This window comes from Rhinopithecus bieti, unplaced genomic scaffold (genome assembly GCF_001698545.2).
Source record: "Rhinopithecus bieti isolate Rb0 unplaced genomic scaffold, ASM169854v2 scaffold_65, whole genome shotgun sequence".
NCBI classification, from domain to species: Eukaryota; Metazoa; Chordata; class Mammalia; order Primates; family Cercopithecidae; genus Rhinopithecus; species Rhinopithecus bieti.
The window spans coordinates 3,245,198-3,263,955 of record NW_016803344.1 but is presented as its reverse complement, the minus strand read 5'-3'; the positions used below and the strand labels follow the sequence as shown (position 1 = coordinate 3,263,955).

The following is an 18,758-nucleotide window of genomic DNA, read 5'->3' as shown; positions in this document are numbered from 1 at the left end:
CCTCCACTTTTTTCTCTGTCCTCTTTCCCCCTTCACTCCAGAGCCCTTGAAATCCTTTGCACTAAGGTGTCAACAATTGACACCTCAGGATTACCCATCTCCAACCAAATAAAATAAGCTTTCAAGCATCAGTGGGAAAGTGATTTTTAAGTTCTTTCCTTTGAAATTACACCATTCTGGATAACCACATAAGGCTGGGCTGACTATAAGAATTTTTTTTTTCTTGAAGTCGAAACCCTAGAGAATGTCCTGGGAGGCAGTAGGAGGTGGGTGGGAAAGTTCAATGTGATGGCTTCAACCCTCCTCCCATGGTGCTGTAAACCCTGCACTGACAAACTTATTGTTACATTTCCATTGTGTCTAAGGGCCTTCTTCTATAGCCGTTTTGTTGTTGTTGTTGTTGTTGTTTTCCTGAGACAGAGTCTCATTCTGTCACCCAGGCTGGAGTGCAGTGGAACAATCTCAGCTCACTTCAACCTCTGACTCCCAGGTTCAAGCTATTCTTCTGCCTCAGCCTCCCGAGCACCTGGGATTACAGGCGCCTGCCACGACACCTAGCTAATTTTGTATTTTTAGTAAAGACAGGGTTTCACCATGTTGGCCAATCTGGGTTAAACTCCTGACCTCAAGTGATCCACCTGCCTTAGCCTCCCAAAGTGCTGGGATTACAGGCATGAGCCATCATGCCTGACCTGTAGCCTTTTGATATTCCTGCACCGATAAGATACAGAATTAGGGAAGATGGAGGGTGAACTATCTATATATCTGGAGATATCTTGGGGACTCCAATAGCTTCTGCCATTTTGTTATGTTTTTAAATGTTTTTGATTGTAATCAAATCAAATGTTTTTGATTACAGTAGGTAATGAGTAAATGTCAGCTCCTGCTGTCCCTGTCTAATCTCATTGGTGTGGTTTGCACACAGTATGTGTTCAGTCCGTGTCAGTTGCTGCTCCTTGTGTCTAATCTCCTTGTTGGGATTGTGGACACAGCAGGTGTCGAGCAGATGTCAGTAAATGTCAGCTGATTTGGTTCATGTCTAGTGTCATTGTATGTTATGACTTTGTAGCGTTCGGCTTCTTGAGGGCATGGGGGAGGCGTGAACACAGATGTCACTTCCCATGCAGCCTATGAACTTGGTTGATGGTGGGTGATGCTTTGAGTACTGGACTGGGGTTTTCTATTGTGTGACACCAGAGGGTCACTTCAGCCTGATACAGTCCACCTCTTCTGTGGCGGGCACCCCGTTGGTTCTGAGGTCAAGCTCGGCGCTGGACTTGCTCCCCCGCTGGGAGGGACGCCAGTGCAGCAGCATCATCTTCTTGAAGTACTTCATGGTGTTATTCTTGACCGTCACAAAGCACACAGTGTTGATCATGCTGTTGCTCATGGCGATGCACTCAACCACGTAGAAGGCGGTGAGGTAGTGCTTTTCCTTCACAAACACGGTGGGGAAGAAGTCACGAACGATGGTGAAACCATAGAAGGGTGCCCAGCACAGCACATAGGCTGTGAGGATGCACATGAGCACCAGGACTGTCTTCCTGCGGCAGCGCAGCCGCTTGCGAATCTGCTCCGTCTGGAACCCAGGGACTGCCTTGAACCAGAGCTCCCGGGAGATCCTGGCGTAGCACAGGGTCATGGTGACCACGGGGCCCACAAACTCAACGCCAAAGATGAAGAGGAAGTAGGACTTGTAGTAGAGCTGCTGATCCACGGGCCAGATCTGGCCACAGAAGATCTTCTCCTGGCTCTTGACAATAAAGAGGACGGTTTCTGTTGCAAAGTAGGCCGATGGGATGGCAATGAGAATGGACACCATCCAGACCAAGGCGATCAGGAAGGAGGCCGTTTGATAATTCATCCGTGGTTTCAGGGGGTGAACAATGGCGAGATATCTGGTGGGGGAGGGAAGCCAACAGTAGTAATGATGAATGCTTGGAAACATTAGTTTTTAACTAACCCCAAACATACACTAAAGCAGACATAGTGGCACAGCGAATCCTCATGTACCTGTTATCCAGCTTTAACAAGCTTCATCTTATTTTAGCAACATCATTTGGCATAGTGGAGTGTTTTAGTGAAAACAGCACAGGCTTTAGGTCAAACAGGCTGAATAAATCCTGGCTTTTCCCCGGATTGGCTTTGGGGTCTGGGATGAATTATCCAATCTCTCTGATTTATTTCCTCAAATGCAACCTGGAATAAGATGATACTTACTTTGCAGGGCTACTGTGAACACTAAATGTGGTAATTTTTGTAAAATACTTTGTATATAGTAGGTGTTCAATAAATACTTATGGCCTGTTATCATTCTTAAGCATCCTATTATACCACCTTGGGTTTCCATCTTATCATTCTGCCCAAGAACATATAATACTCTCAAAGCTCTTCATTCCAAATAGCTCACGGTTTAGGTGAAGGAAGGTCCCAGAAAGAGGTAGGGGCCTTTCTCAGGGCAGGGGGCAAGAACTTGCTTCCCCTCCCATGAGCTGTCATCCTGCACTTCAGAGGCAGAAGGGTCAAGGTGGGCTTGTGGTGAAATCTAGGGACTCTAATGAAAAGTAAATGCCTTGCCCAAGCTCGCATCATGCAGGGACCAGAATCCAGGCTCTTGATACAAAGCTTATGCTCTCACCTCCCTGGGCCATCTTGTGCTCAAATGAGAAGGTGTGTGAAATCACCGTGACACCATGAGTATTTACCCTTGCCCTTTCCAATGAGCCACACTGTCTGGGAGAGAAACTGGAGCCCTTTGTGGGAAATGAGCTCATTTGCGCGGATTGAATACTTTCTTTCCAGAGAGACTTAATGACACCTATTTAGACACTTGGTGCCCTGGCATCATTTCTGTGCATCTTATGGTTGGGGTAGGGGAAGAATGCTTTGGGATAAGGTAGATGAAGATAAGAGCATGAAGGACAGGGAGGAAACAAATGAACCCTAGAAATGAATGTGTACTTCATACCTGCAGCTTGAGTCAGGTGAGAACAAGAGCAGGATGCTGCCTGTAGAAAATTCTATCCCACTTGCCTTTCCTTTGTGATCAGACACTTTAGTTACTCTTTCCAAGTCTCTGACTGGATTAAGAAGGCCTTCTGTCACGTTATTTCTTCCTGTCCCTGCCAATATTTCTGCCACAAAGTTGTTTTATCTTCTCTTGCCTGCCCCCTGCCTGCTAGTAGCTCTGATCCATTGAATTCCATCAGAGGAGATACCAAAGCAGCACGGCTCTCTCCAGCTTTTGACTTTCTGAAGATCTAGGATGAAGCTGGATCCTACCCCAACCACTGGCTGTACCCTACTGAGGTATATTCATATGCACAATGGTTGCTGGGGTTCTTCACCCATGCATGTGACCTGGCCTTACCAAATTAACCTGCATGACCTGCCTGTGTGGTACAAGGCTCACAGGGCTGGAGAGTGGAATAAATGGGCAGGCCCATTCTTGATGGGGTCAGGGACATCTCACAATCACTGTTTCTCTGTGATGACTGAGTGAATTAGTCTCCTATTGCTGCTTATAACAAATTATCACAAACGTAGTGGCTTGAAACAACCCAAATGTATTATCTTATGGTTTTGGAGGTCAGAAGTTTGACATGGTTTTCACTGCACTAAAACCAAGATGTTTGCAAGGCAGCATTTCTTTCTGAAGGCGCTTATGGGGAGAATCTATTTTGGCTGCCTTTTCTAGGGATGCCAGCATTCCAGGGCTGATGACTTCCTTCCTGTTCAAAGCCAGCAAGGGCCAATCAAGTTTCTTGCATTGTATCACTGACACAAACTCTTCGGCCTCCCTCTTCCACAGTTAAAGATCTTTGTGATTTCATTGGGCCCACCCAGATAATCCAGTATAATTTCTATATTTTAAGATCAGCTGATTAGCAACCTTAATTCCATCTGCTACCTTAATTCCCCTTTGGCATGTAATGTAACATGTTTATAGATCCTGGGGATTAGGATGTGGTTATTCTTGGGTGAGGGACATTATTCTGCCTCCCATACTGAGTCCAAAGACCTTAGACAATGCAGAACAAATTCACAACTTTATAGCTCTCTACCTGGCTCCATCATGAAAAGTATTTCAATAACCCATGCCAAAGGGAATTTCCACATTTCTCCTTATTCTGTTGTCAATTCCTAAATTCTCATTCTTTTTCCTCCAATAACATCTTCCTCATTGTATGATGTTCCAAAATTTAGAGTTGTCATCAAACAAATTAGAAAGCAATAACACTGGCCTAAGAGTTATTTAGAAGACCTGGATTCCAGCTGTGTACCTGGACTCAAACTGTGCACTTGGATAAATCACTTTTGGTTGGGGGACCTAGTTTCTTCATCTGTGAAGTGGGGATAATTAATAACATCACTGACATCCTCTAAGGCTTTTTGTCATATTCTGAGAAGGTAAACATACATAAGGGATGTTGAAAGCTATTGCACATTGTTTAAGCTAATCATTTCCTAATACTCATTTGCTGGCAAGAAGGACATCTGCAAGGTCTTTGTTTTCATCTGTCTGCTTGGATGCATTTCTTGAGGCCAATCCTTTCCTTCTAGGGTATCTATGACTTGAAATAGGACCTCTTCTGGGCTCCTCTCTGGATGGACCTGGCTGTGGCATATGGAAACAGCATTGGGTGGCCCTTCTGATATTTCTTTGTAGTAGGACAGGGAGGCCTGTGCTTCTCCCACCCTACGTGTGTTAGAGTACACAGGCCTATCTAATTCTGAGATTGGCTGTGCCCAGTGATAAAAGCCCCCTTCTCCAAAATATGCATCATCAGGGCAAAGGTGAGAGTTTGGTCATCCATCTTTCTTAGCATTTTGCTTTATTTTTTTTCAATTAGTTTAGAACCTGATTGGAGAAGAGGATCCTTACCCTTTCTCCCTGTCCTACCACCTGCCACCTGTACAGCATTTCCAGAGCAGCTCTTATCAATGACTTATGGGGAGCTGGTGTATAAATACCCCAGCCCCCTCCTACCTCCCACCTCTAGAAGAACTCTCTGTAGAGCTGTGATCTATGCTGGCTCCATGAGTCCCTCAGCAAGAATATGCTCTAGTTGCCCACAGTGAAAGCTTGTTTAATTACTACTTGGGTATTATCTGCACATAAATCTTTGTCTCAGAGTCTGATTTGGGAGTAACCCAAGCTAAGACACAGGTATAAGTCTCTGTGCTAGGCACTGTGGAGAAAGATAGAAAACATAATTATTGTGCTTAAAACACATTGTCTCCTGGAAAATACTATCAGTATCTCCATACATAGCATGAGCTTAGAAAGAGAGCAAATTAAAGATTGATATCAGATTATAAGGGCCCTGGAATGCTAGGCTTAGGATTTGACATGTATTCTGTAAGCACTTGAATTTCTAGATATTTTGTAAGCAATGAAATGTTTCAGGAAGATCCATCAATGGTGATATTCCCATGCTTAATATGGATGACTATGGATTTCAGGGGACAGTCAGGAGCCCCTGGGGAGTGAAAAGACAGGTTAGAAGAGCATTATGATGGCCCAGGTATGACTTTCTAAGAGACGAAGCTGGAGGGAGAGCTGCTATGACTTGGTATATGGCTGAACACATGGGGTGGGGTGAGTGGAGGTAGGACAGGGAGAAAGGGTAAGGATGATGGTAACTTTTCCCTGCTCGGATGGCTGAGAGAATGATGGAGCTGCTGATGGTGCTGGGAAGTTGGCTGGGGCAGAGTTGGTTTGGGGTGTAAAAGGACTCACTCTATTGTCTGTGGTATTGTAACAAGGCAATTGTTTCCCAAGAAACTCCAGTGTTACAAAAAATGAAACCAAACCAAACCAGCATTATAAAGACAAAGGTTTCAGTGGGACAAGGGGGGATAGGAACAGTACTTACTCTCTGTGATGGTTAATATTGAGTGCCACCTTGATTGGATTGAAGGATACAAAGTATTGATCCTGGGTATATCTGTGAGGGCATTGCCAAAGGAGATTAATATTTGAGTCAGTGGGCTGGGAAAGGCAGACCTACCCTTAATCTGGGTGGGCATATTCTGATCAACTGCCAGCTTGGCTAGAATATAAGCAGTCAGAAAAATGTGATAAGAGAGACCGACCTAGCCTCCCAGCCTACATCTTTCTCCCATGCTGGATGCTTCCTGCCCTCAAACATTGGACTTCAAGTTCTTTAGTTTTGGAACTCGGACTGGCTCTCCTTGCTTCTCAGCCTGCAGATGGCCTATTGTGGGATCTTGTGATCATGTGAGTTAATACTTAATAAACTCCCATATATATATATATATATATATATGGAATATGTATACACATGTATATATATTCCATTGGTTCTGTCCCTCTAGAGAACCCTGACTAATACACTCTCACTTTAGTGAGCATCAGAATCACTCGAGGAATTAGATAAAAATGCAGATTCCTGGGACCTCGCCCAAGGGATTCCCATTCAAGAGGGTGGGGTGGAGCCCAGGAATCTGACTTTGCATCTTTCTTTTCTTTTCTTTTTTTTTTGAGACAGAGTTTCCCAGGCTGGAGTGCAATGGCGCAGTCCTGGCTCACGGCAACCTCCACCTCCAGGTTCAAGCGATTCTCCTGCTTCAGCCTCCCAAGTAGCTGGGATTACAGGCACCCGCCACCATGCCCAGCTAATTTTTGTGTTTTTAGTAGAGACAGGGTTTCGCTATGCTGGCCAGGCTGTTCTCAAACTCCTGACCTCAGGTGATCTGCCCGCCCCAGCCTCCCAAAGTGCTGGGATTACAGACTTCAGCAGCCGCGCCCGGGCTGACTTTGTATCTTTCTATCAAATGATATTTTGCACCATTTTCCCTGGAGAATTTTGTGCAGTTGGTTGATAGGTACACATTTCTTTTTTTTTTTTGAGATGGAGTCTCGCTCTGTCACCCAGGCTGGAGTGCAGTGGCCGGATCTCAGCTCACTGCAAGCTCCGCCTCCCGGGTTTACACCATTCTCCTGCCTCAGCCTCCCGAGTAGCTGGGACTACAGGCGCCCGCCACCTCGCCCGGCTAGTTTTTTGTATTTTTTAGTAGAGACGGGGTTTCACCGTGTTAGCCAGGATGGTCTCGATCTCCTGACCTCGTGATCCACCCGTCTCGGCCTCCCAAAGTGCTGGGATTACAGGCTTGAGCCACCACGCCCGGCGATAGGTACACATTTCATAAGGGCTGATTTCGGGGCTGGAGAGCCTCAGAGTTGTAGTAAAATCGTTTTTCCTGCAGGAATCATATTATACAAAGGAAGGAGGATGCTTCCTACACCCGTCTGTGTATTTTTTTTTTTTTTTTTTTTGAGGCAGAGTCTCGCTCTGTCGCCCGGACTGGAGTGCAGTGGCCGGATCTAAGCTCACTGCAAGCTCCGCCTTCCGGGTTTACGCCATTCTCCTGCCTCAGCCTCCGGAGGAGCTGGGACTACAGGCGCCCGCCACCTCGCCCGGCTAGTTTTTGTATTTTTTTTTAGTAGAGACGGGGTTTCACCGTGTTAGCCAGGATGGTCTCGATCTCCTGACCTCGTGATCCGCCCGTCTCGGCCTCCCAAAGTGCTGGGATTACAGGCTTGAGCCACCGCGCCCGGCCCCGTCTGTGTATTTTATTACCAAAATGAAAAATATTAAACTGGTTGATTAAAGAGAACAAACTTAAGCAGCACTGAGAACAGGGGGAAAGTTTAAGAGTTGAAAAGATGAAAGGAAAAAGGATGACTAAGCAGATTATCCTAATGAGCACAGCTTACAATGGTGGACAGCAACCAAGAGACAAAACCAAGAGACAGCAACAGTGTCACGTGGCCTGCCTGTATCTGAAGCACATGTGGTATCTGGGGGCATGGCCCAGAGATGGGCCACTCAGCAGCCTCAGTCTTGCTCATATCTGGGGGAGCAGAACACAACTGGAGAAACAGAGAAAGTGACCACTGCCCCCTCGAACAGAGCCAGTGATGGCCTGATGCCGGCCTGCAGCTGTTCACATAAACAAAACTTGTGTAAGGTTTGTCATAAACTGCTATTATACATTTTACTTTATAAATTTAAAATAGAGCAAGGGTTGGTGATGAGGAGTAAGTTCTAGTGTTCTACAGCACTATAGGGTGAATATAATGAACACAATTTATTATATAATTTCCAAATAGCCAGAAGAGTAGATTTTTGAATGTTTCCACCACAAAGTAATGATAAACGTTTGAGGTGATGGATATGCTAATTACCTTGATCATTACACATTGTATACATGCATAGAAATATCACTCTGTACCCCATAAGTATTTACAATTATATGTGTCAATTAAAAATAATAAAAGCAAAAAATAAAATAATAAATACATAAAGGAAAGGAAAAAATAAAATAGAGCAAGGACGTCTGGAATATCTTATGCAAATGTATGCAAATGAGCACACCAACGTATGCAGAAAAGCAAAAGCAAGCATGTCCTTTCCTCTTTTGCACAAACAAACCCTGTTATCTCATTTTAAAATAAGCTCTGCAACAAAGTCTATCAGAAACAACAGCACGTACGGTATGATTTCTTTTTATGATGTTAAAGAACAGGTGAAACTGAACTGTAATGATAGAAATCAGATTGGTGGTTGCCTGGTGGGGGAGGATTGACTGGTGAGGAGCACAGCTGCAGGTGATGGAAATGTTTCACATATCCACCTGGAGGGTGGCTACAGGAAAAGCTTGGTACATGTTCTCCTGACTGGAAGCTGCCCTAGTTAACTCTCATGTGGCTTCTAGGTAGTAGCTGCCTGCCCTTTTTGCTTTCCCTTTGTGTTGATGCCACACACTGTCATGTGGCCTGCCTGTGTCTGAAGCACATGTGGTATCTGGGGGCATGGCCCAGAGATGGGCCACTCAGCAGCCTCAGTCTTGCTCATATCTGGGGGAACAGAACACAACTGGAGAAACAAGACCTCCTCTTGCCCTCCAAAGATTGGTGAGCATTCCTCTCTGGAGCAATGCCAGCCTCTCAGAACCTAAGTGAGGAAAGAGACAGCCAGGCCCAGCCCCATCACTCACCCCACCCACCATCCTCACCTGTCAATGGCGATGGCCAGCAAGGCATTGGTGGAGACGTAGAGGGAGACGGTGCGCAGGTAGTTGACGGAGGCACAGAGCACGTGGCCATGCTCCCAAGAGAGCTGCCGTACCACGTAATAGTCCATCTCAAAGGGGCAGCAGATGATGGCCACCAGGAAGTCAGAGATGGCCAGGTTGGCAATGAGCAGATTGGTGAGGTTGCGCAACTTCTTATAGCGGGTGAGGGCAGCGATAAAGACAAAGTTACCAATGCCGCAGACCAGCATGATGCCTGCCAGTGCAATGCCAATGACGATCTTGGCTGCGAAGAAGGTCCTGGTCTTGGTCATGTCCTCATCCTCATCCATAGGGAGGTCATAATCACCATAACTGAAGTTAAAGGAGACGGAGGAGGTATGGTCTTGGGGTGGATTAAAGTTGGGTGCAAAACTGGTGTTTCCATTCTGGGCTGCCATGGTGATGTCCGCAAGAAAAGCGGTGTGAGGGAGGTGTGAGGGGTGGGGGTCCAGACCTTCTGCTCTTTCGGGGTCAGTGAGCCTAGCACCCTGCCCAAATCCTTGGGGAGAGTTGACTCGCCATCCTGGATCCTGGAAGGAGGCACAACCAGTGGACAACATGCAGGAGAACATGTGGTCACATTCCCTGAGTTCCCCGAGTATAGGCCAACCAGACCCACTGCCTAACCAGATGGAACTACCCAGGATGCGGGGAAAGGAGACCTGAGATTCGTAAGTTGGGAAACCCTCAGGGGCTGCCCAGCTGTCGGGAAGGATGGCATAGGATGGATCGGACTCTCCAAAACTCTCAAGAAGAATGTGCACCTTTGCCCTTTGCCCGGGGGCCAGAGCCTCTTTGTCTGCCCAGTCACATCCTCCAGTCCCAACACATCAGCTCCCACAGGGGCTTCTGGAACGTTTCCAAGGCTGCTCCCAGGAGCCGGCCAGGCTCCTACAGCTGTCACAATGTTGTGGCACCTGTTGGCCAGGGACAATGAAGCAGGAGGGCCAGGATGCTGCGGGGTCTTCTCTCCAAAGCAGGACACCACTCCCTCTGTACTGACCAAGCCATAGACTTGGAAATCACCAAGTTCATTTTCACATGGACAGACTGAGTCACCCTGAGCCAGTGATTTATGCTCTCGGAGTCCTAATCTTCTTGTAAACCAAATTCCTGCTGCCCAGTCCAGCACCTGGTACATAGCAGGGGCTGGACAGGAATCTGTTGAGTGCATGACCAGGAAGCTGTAGGTGGAGGAGGCTGTGGTGGGGTGGGGGAGGGGAATTCCCCTGCTGCTCCCCTGTTCTTTGGGAACCAGCTGGAGAAAGAAATCCTCTGCCGCCCTTCCCACCCTACTCCAACTTTGGATCTGCTCCCTGACCTCCTTCACTTGGCCCTAGTTCTCCACCCAGAGTCAACCCTGCCTGAAAGGCACCATGTCCTGTCACCAAGGTCTCAAAATAGGGAAAATAGTCTCTGAAGCCCTGAGCCCGCAGGAGATAGGGCACCCCATGGTACAAGGCTTCACCGAGGGGCTGGAAAAAGAGCCCAGACCCCAACACCTATAGAAAGGGGCCCTGGCTGTCCAGCTGTGAGTAGCCTTCCCCTCGCCTCTCAGCACACCTGGAAACGACTCCACCTGTGGGCGCCGCGGGATGCTGGGTCCCAGCTGAACAATGCGTTTGGTCCACTCCTGCGAGGGGAGGAGAACGCTGAGGGACAGGAACTGCGCGCCAGCAAAAGACACCCTAACCTAGGGTGCGCCCGCCAGCTGCTTTCCCAAGGTGAAAACCTCCAAGAGGCGAGGTGCAAATCTCAGTGGCGTCCACACCGGGAGGTGTCTTCCCTCCAGGTCGCCCCTCCGTCTCATGCGACCAATCCCCGCAGCCTTTGCTCAGCCTGGGACCAAGAATCGGGAGTCCTACCCCTCCTCGGCTTTCTAGCCCCCTAACCCAAGATGAGAGGGCGCGCGCCCGGGCTGGGACAGATTCAGGCCGCATTTTCGTAGACTGCACTCTCCGCCCGGGAGCAACCCGTTCCAGCAGCCCCCTTCCCGTCCCATCAACGCGGCCGCGTGGTCGGTGTCCAGAGGCGACATCCTGGCTAGGACAGGAATCAAGTCAGAAATTCAGGCTCGAGAAGCAAAGGCTGTGGGACCTCCTGGCTGGAAAAAGCGGCGGGTGGGTGGAGGATGCGGTGCGCGGGAATTTCCCCACGGACGCTTGCTGTTTTCTGCTCACCTTTCAGGAAGGTTCCCCTCTACCTGCGCCCTGCCCTGCACTTTGGAGCTCGCACTTTGGAGCTCGCCCTCGAGCTCAGCTACCCGCCGACTCCCTCCGCCCGCGCCCGCACACCACAGACTCCGCTTACCGTCCCCTACCCGGTTCTAGAGGGCCCAGAGGGGATTTCCTGAAACCAACTCGCCTGCTTCGAGCCAGCCCCGAGAGTGGCGGGAGGCAAAGCAGCCAGAATGCCCGAGAAAAAAGTGGGCGTCGGAGGCCCTTGTCCTAGCGACTCCCCCACCGCACCGAATGAGTCCCGGGACTGCAAAGATCTAAGCCCTTACCTGCCTCTGCGCCTTTCTGTGCGCTTTGCGGCTCCGGAAGCCGGATCGAGGGTCACAGGGTGGTTGGGCGCGGGCTGGCCACTCGGTTTGCGCCCCGAGGACCCGGACTTGCACTTGCAGAGCCGCTGCGTGGGGGATGTCCCTCTTTTTTCCTCCGCCCGGCGCGCTCCTCCGGCTTGTCGCGGTCTCCGGGTTCCAGCTGGAGTTGGCGCTCCGCCCCCACAGCTCTTTCCAGTGTCTCAGACCTGTGCGCCCCGCCCCGCGCTGGACTCCGCCCCGGGGTCCCCGCCTTCCTCCTACTCGAGGCCGAGGGTGGGTGCCCAGCTCCCTCACCCCACCGCGTGCTCTCGGGCTGGTGCGTCCAGGACGCGGGCACCGTAGCTCCGGCCACGCTGACGCGAGTCCCTGGGCACCGGGGCCCTCCCCTCGCAGGGATTTCAGCGCCTTCGCATCCCGTCTGAATCGGACCACAGCAGCCGGGTTTCGACCCTGCGCTTTGGAACAGGGAGCACCGCCCTCTGCCGCCAGCTGTGGCACCGCACCCGGGTCGCGCGCGCAGGAGCGGAGAGTCCTGTCCTCCGGAGGTGCCCAGTGCCAGCGTCCACACCCACTTGAAGGTGACCCTTTCAAGGAAAGCCCGGCTCCGACAAGTGCGGCGTAGGCCTTTGGGGATGGCGAGGAAGGAGGAGGCCCCCAGGAGGAAGCTGGGGATGGGGGCAGTTTGCCCTGCTCAAAGCCCCTGAAGTCCTCACCCAAACTTTGCGACGACCACCACTATCAGATCCCATGGCCCTGCAAAGACAATCTTAGGAGTGCCTCAGCCTATCTGTCCGGAGAGTCCGTAGCCCTTTACTTTGCTTCTAACAGGTTCGAACTCCTCCCACGACCTCCCTGGTTAGACACAGGAATTGCCCATTCAACTGACTGGTGCCCAGGAAGCTCCGGGCGTACAGGATTGAACCTGTGGCAGGACTCTGAAGGTCTGAAAAGGTGTTCCCCGTCGTTAAACCCCAGCTAGCGGATTATTGGCAAGTGGGAACATGGACTCCACTTTGTCAGAGCTTCCCATTGTTTTCAAGAGAATCTGGAATTTGAGAACTTTAAAAATACTCTTCGGGTTTGTTAAAGCAAAAATCTTGTTTTGGCCAAAGAGAACCTGTCTCAGACTGAACACAGTCCACAGTGCTGCCAATTAAAAATTTGTGGGTAAATGAACTTCAAACCCCTTCCGGTTGTGACATTCTGTGATTCTGTCTTTCCTACCTTAGATGACCCCACGCTCCCCACCTCTTAGCATCTCTTCCGCATGATCAAAGGCAGGAGAGCCAGCTGTTTGCTTTCCTCCTGGGGAGGGGCTGCGACTGGGCAGATGTTCTACATGGTCAGGGCAACCTCCAGATATGGAGGCAAAAGAAGCTCTGTTGCTTGAGGAGGGGAGATGATGGGGTGGCCAGTTACATACTCTGGACACATTCTTTGGGATAGTGCATACTTACCAACTTCAGCTAGAGCCTTCTCCACTTATGGACCATGCCTGCCCTGTTCAATGGGGCAAACAGACCCCTGGGACCATCTGCCCGCTGGGGCTTTCATGGAATCCTCTGAGATGAGTTAAGGCATAGTTACTTCCACACAGATTTGGCAACCTACAGATGTCGTTGTAGTAACTCCAAGTCCTGACCGCCCTCAGCAGAGTAGGAGCTTTCTCTGGGGATGGACATGTGGTCTCCAGGGAGACAGTGGGTGCTTAGAAAATGGCAACAGAGTGCTATGAGGAGTTGTCTTAGTTTAGGTTTCCCCCCGAGGAGACTCCCAGACAAAGACCTGAGTGCAGGTAGTTTATTGGGAGCGGATCCCGGGAAGCACACACAGATGGAGGGGAAGTGAGACAGGGAAGGGAGAAGGGCCCATACATGGTATGCTAACAAGCAGGGTGCCACTGGGGCTCACTCCAGTTGATCTGCAGACCGTGTGGAACATGCCTCATGGTTGTTCACAGCAGCCATCAATTCCTACGCCCCACTGATGGACAGATTCCCTGAGGGCCAGAATTTCCCTCACTTTTGAGTTGTGTCCCGGTGTGGTGCAGAAGGCCCAAGGCTGAAAAGAAGAGAGCTTCAGGCCTTGGGTGGGAAGTGTCATGGTGCCTGGAACGGCATCTGCCAGTGAGTCCAGGTGAGCAGAGGAGATTCTGGGCAGGCCGTCAATCTCACAGCTGCTACAGGAGGGCAGCAGAGGGACATTCCCTTCAACGAGGCAGGCAGGAGCCATACTTCCGCTGGAGTTCATAGACTGAACTGGGTGTGAACCCAGAGAAACTGGGCGGGCTGAGTGGGATTTTGAGAGGAGCTGGAGACTTTGCATTATGTACTTGGAGGCAACTGACATCTCCACTTGGGCTCACAAAGCTGGTAAGAACTGGGGAACTGGAGATGACTTAGGTGAAAATTATTAACAGACTTCCCCTTCTAGTCAAAGAGATTTCTCTAATTGCAAGCCCAAAGTCTCTTCTCCTTGTCTCTGAAAGAGTCTTCTCTCTGAAGTCTTTCTGGGTGAGAGAGGCTTAGCTGAACTACATAAAATGCTGAGGGAGGGGAAGAGGCAAAGGGGAAGAAAGAAAATCCATGCAGGCTGGAGTTGCTGCAGAGCCTCAGGGGAGGCGTTATCTACAAACTGGACCTGAGGAAAATGGATGAGGTAAGGATACTTTGATACAGGGCCAGAAGATTGTATGTTTGAATCTGCTTGGGAGACACGAATAATAAAAATTTAACAGGTATAATATTTTGACGACATTAACTCTGAATGTTTTTTATTATTCCATGGCAGCCACTCCACTAGTATAAATCCAGGAAATTGGAGTGGGTTAACGCCGCCTCAGAATAACATCTCTCAAAGCTGTTCCCTAAGAGGGAGGGTTGAATTGGTGGGTCAGCCTGAGATCACCAGATGGAACCACATTTAGGATCCCCCCCACCTCCCACCAAACTACTCAGAATATGTGTCAGTGTGTGTATAAAGGGGAGAGAGAGCTCAGGGTTTGTCAGGTAAATTTGATTTTCAGATAATTTCTTTTACATTACTTTTACTATTTATTTATTTTTTTACTCATTTATTTTTTAGAGACAGGGTCTCACTCTGTCACCCAAGCTGGAGTGCAATAGAACAATCGTAGCTCATTGAAGCCTCAAACTCTCAGGCTGAAGTGATTCTCCCATTTCAGGCTCCTGAGTAGCTGAGACTATAGTCTCGAGCCACTGCACTTGACCCCAAATTTATTTTTAGTTTTACTTTTTGGGGGCCTGGACTTTCCAGATTCAAGCAGTCTTTCAGCTTTGGCCTCCCTAATAGTTGGAAATACAGGCGCCCACCACCACGCCCAGCTATTTTTTTTACTTTTTAGAAAACAAAACAAAAACAAGAAACTAAGTCTTGCCATGTTGCCCAGGCTGCTCTTGAACTCCTGGGCTCAAGCGATCTTCCCGCCTCGGCCTCCCAAAATGCTGAGATTACAGGTGTGAATCACAGTACCTGGCCCCTAAATTACTTGTGACATTTGAATTATGTTTCTTGAAAGTGACTCCTTTCTAAGACAAAGCCACATGGGTCTTCAGGTTTATAAAGGTTTTATATGTAAACTTTTTTAATTGTAAAGAAATGAATATAGATTCTCTGGAGCTTGATTTGCCAATACATATTAAATAAGCTTTGAGGTTGGGCAGAGTGGCTCATGCCTGTAATTCCAGCACTTTATGAGGCCAAGGTGGAAGGATGGTTTAGGGTCAGGAGTTTGAGACCAGCCTGGGCAACATAGTGAGACCCTGTTTCCACAAAATTTGTTTTAAAAATTAGTTGGGCCTGGTGGTAAATACCTGGGGTCCTGACTACTTGGGAGGATGAGGTGGAAGGATCACTTGAGCCCAGAAGTTTGAGGCCGCAATGAGCCATGATCATGTCACTGCCCTCCAGCCTGGGCAACAGAGTAAGATCCTGTCTCAAAAAAAAAAAAAAAAAAAAAAAAAAAAGAGAAGAAAAGAAAAGAAAAAAGTCTTAAAACGTACCTCCCTTAAACTTTAATCTAGAAATTCTATTTTTATGACTTTATTCTATGGAGATAACGAACAAAGCAGGTAAAGATTTTTCTAGAGGGATATTGATAGTAGTATTGTTTAGGATAACAAGAAATTGAAAACAACACTATTCTCAAGAAACTGATCTCAAGTGATTTTTGTGTGTTTCTGTGTGTCTCTCTGGGAGTAATCCATCAGCAAATCAAGAATGTGCCCTTGTTTTTGACTGCAGACATATTGTTAGGTAAACTTTTTAACCTTGAAAGTAAATGTAATTAAACTCTATGACTCATAGGTGGAAAAGACAAAGCTTAATTAATGGTTCAAGGTGCATTGACCCTGGTGCTACCTTTCCTTCCATCCAGCTGGCTTCCATGGGGTTCTGCAGAGTGACTCTATAGGATACACCTGCTGACTCACCTGGCCCAGGTGTTTTTCCCTCTTTGGCTTCCATCTGCCTCTAAGGGAGGAAGGTGATAGTCAGGACTGAGACAAGATATCAAGGTCAGTGCCCACCAGCCATGCTCCCCGTCTGTGGAGAAAGACCCAAGAAAAAGGTAAGCTTAAATGAAAACCAGAGAGCTTTTGGTCAGAAATTTGTAATTGCTGTTAAAACTATTTCCGAAAAAGACATTTTCTGAGCCCTCAGAGAGAAGCAGTGGTAGGAGGAAGGTGGGTTGAGACAGCAAAGTTCTTGCAAGAAGCAGCTCCTCGATGCATTCAAAACTGGATTCTATGATGGATAGTTTAGTTAATGAAATCCCTTCATGGAAACGACCTTGTTCACTGGCAGGGCAGATGAAGGAGAGGATGGTGCTTTAACTAACAAGAAAGACTGAAGGCTTCCACGTTCAGATCCATGCTTGGTAGATTATAGAAAGGGTTTAGTTTTTTTGTTTTTGTTTTTGTTTGTTTGTTTTAATTTGAGACGGAGTCTCGCTCTGTCACCCAGGCTGGAGTGCAGTGGCACGATCTCGGCTCACTGCAAGCTCTGCCTCTGGGTTCACGCCATGCTCCTGCCTCAGCCTCCCTAGCAGCTGGGACTACAGGCGCCCGCCACCACACCCGGCTAATTTTTTGTATTTTTAGTAGAGACGGGGTTTCACCATGTTAGCCAGGATGGTCTCCATCTCCTGACCTCATGATCTGCCTGCCTCAGCCTCCCAAAGTGCTGGGATTACATGTGTGAGCCACCGCGCATGGCCAGAAAGGGTTTAGTTTTATAAGGAGGCACTTGGGTATCAATTTATGTTGAGCCTCATCTTCTCTGGCTTGTCCTCTTCCAGCTGAAGACCCTCTATCCAGGTGTTCACATGCTGTCTTGCCCTGAGCTCAGGAAAGGATGAAAACCCCCTCCTTTAGGTATATCACCTGAGGTCAGAGGCAGGGGTGGTTGGGAGCACTCAGGTGGAAAAAAATTCACATAGTGTAGACATTTGGAAAGTTAAAAGTCAAATTCTTTGCCCGCTTTCCACAATGCAGCCCCTGAGAGGTGACCCAGTTACCTGGACTTTGTAAGTTCAAATGCAAACAAAACGGGCTTTGGGTATGCCTGGGCTCATTATGGGAGAAGTCAGGAGAGAAAGAAAGCCATTTTCACTATGAGCAACATAGAGCTCTGAGTTAGTTAACCTGGATATTTTGAAAAATGTGACTTTGGCTTGTGCCCTGACGTGAACTAAGTTGTCTTGGGTTGGATTCCCCTAAAAGCGGATCTTGAGACAAAGATTTGAGTTATGATGTTTACTGCTGTGGGGCGGGGAGTAGGGTTAGGGTTTACATCCTGAGTGTAGAGTCATGGGTTGGGGCAATTCACCCCACCCACGATGGGTGGGTGCTGCAAAGTGACCTGCAAAGGGCACGGATGAGGGGAGAGGTGAAGAATGAGGTCAAACGATGCAATCCCCCCATTTGGCTCCCGTGTCTTGGATCCCAGAGCTGCCTGCCTTGCTCCTTCAGCATTGCTTTGATTCTGTGAGCCACCTCATTGCTTCATTATTTTCTCTTTTTAGCTTGATTTGCTCAGAGCTGAATTCTGTTGCTTACTATCAAGAAATCCTAACAGATCCAGATTCAGACAGGTTAAGTTTTAAATGTCACACAGGTGGTGGATGGCAGAGTTGGGATTCAAACCAGATTCCAAAATCTAGGCTTCTTCCACTACACTAACTTGAGTGAAATCTTCCTGTCTTAGGAGGAGTGTGGTATTGAAGCAAGAACTGGAAAAAAATGGGAGAGGAATGAATAAGCTTCCCAAGACCCACATTTGACCCTGGGGCCAAGGGCATTCCAGCCCAGATGGCCTGGTATTGACAGACCGTAATGGCGGCTCTCAAATTTGAGTGTGTATTGAGACCTTTTTCAAAATACACATGCCTTGGCCCCATGCTGGGAGATTCTTATTCCACATATCAATAACACTTTCTTGGCTTGAGTATTCATTCTTTACCAAGCTTCCTACAAAAAAAAAAAAAAAGGAAAACTGAAAACACTCTGATGGAAATCATTGACTCGAAGAAATGGACCTTAATGAATCCTGCCTAGAAAGAGCAGAACATCTTCCCAACAGAGGGGCATTTTTTTTCCCTCTCATGTAATATTGTGTATCAGCCAAGATTGTGTGACTGCTTTTCTTTCTTTCATTTTAAAAATAAAACATTCAGTTTGGGGCTTTTCTCCTACATTTAATTCAGTTTGTACATTTTTTGAACCTCTACTAGTTGAAAACATCACTAAAAACACACAAGCTGGGAAGAGAAAGCTAAAAGCAGTGACAAGTTCATCATGCTGTTTTTGAGTACCAGCTCTGTGTAATACACGTGGCTTGCAAGGCTTTGAAAAGTGAAGGTTGGGGTGTAGCTGAGCTGGGGCAAGGATGGGATGAGAGATGCCACGTTATCCTTGGCATGGCTTGTTCAGGGAACTGGGAGTAGATTTTGAGAAACTACATATCCAATAAATGGCCTGAATCACACACATGCAAGTCTTTTAAAACAGAAGGCATCTAGCGTTTAAGTCCAGAAATGCTTTGGTAGGGATGAGAGCTGGGAAGTGCTGGATTGGCTTGCAGCCTCAGG

The 18,758-nt window shown here is 48.1% G+C and overlaps 2 protein-coding genes across 2 annotated transcripts; one reads left to right on the top strand and one right to left on the bottom strand.

Moving 5' to 3' along the window:
- Window positions 1-1,009: 1,009 nt before the first annotated feature.
- PROKR2 (prokineticin receptor 2) lies at window positions 1,010-9,541 on the bottom strand. The gene is made up of 2 exons (XM_017877554.1): window positions 9,046-9,541; window positions 1,010-1,898 (listed from the first exon to the last, which is right to left on the bottom strand). The coding sequence occupies exons 1-2, from the start codon at window positions 9,501-9,503 to the stop codon at window positions 1,202-1,204; spliced, it is 1,155 nt and encodes a 384-aa protein (XP_017733043.1). The 5' UTR covers window positions 9,504-9,541; the 3' UTR covers window positions 1,010-1,201.
- Window positions 9,542-10,713: 1,172 nt separating this feature from the next.
- LOC108533198 (uncharacterized) lies at window positions 10,714-12,831 on the top strand. Its single transcript, XM_017877620.1, has one exon. The coding sequence runs from the start codon at window positions 11,748-11,750 to the stop codon at window positions 12,270-12,272; it is 525 nt and encodes a 174-aa protein (XP_017733109.1). The 5' UTR covers window positions 10,714-11,747; the 3' UTR covers window positions 12,273-12,831.
- The last annotated feature ends 5,927 nt before the right edge of the window (window positions 12,832-18,758 follow it).

Excerpts from the sequence above, each read along its gene's own strand:
- LOC108533198 (XM_017877620.1), top strand. The coding sequence starts at position 11,748 with ATGTCCCTCTTTTTTCCTCCGCCCGGCGCGCTCCTCCGGCTTGTCGCG.
- PROKR2 (XM_017877554.1), bottom strand. The coding sequence starts at position 9,503 with ATGGCAGCCCAGAATGGAAACACCAGTTTTGCACCCAACTTTAATCCA. Across the intron at positions 1,899-9,045 it reads CTGGCCATCGCCATTGACAG|ATATCTCGCCATTGTTCACC; the intron begins GTGAGGATGGTG and ends CTCCCCCACCAG.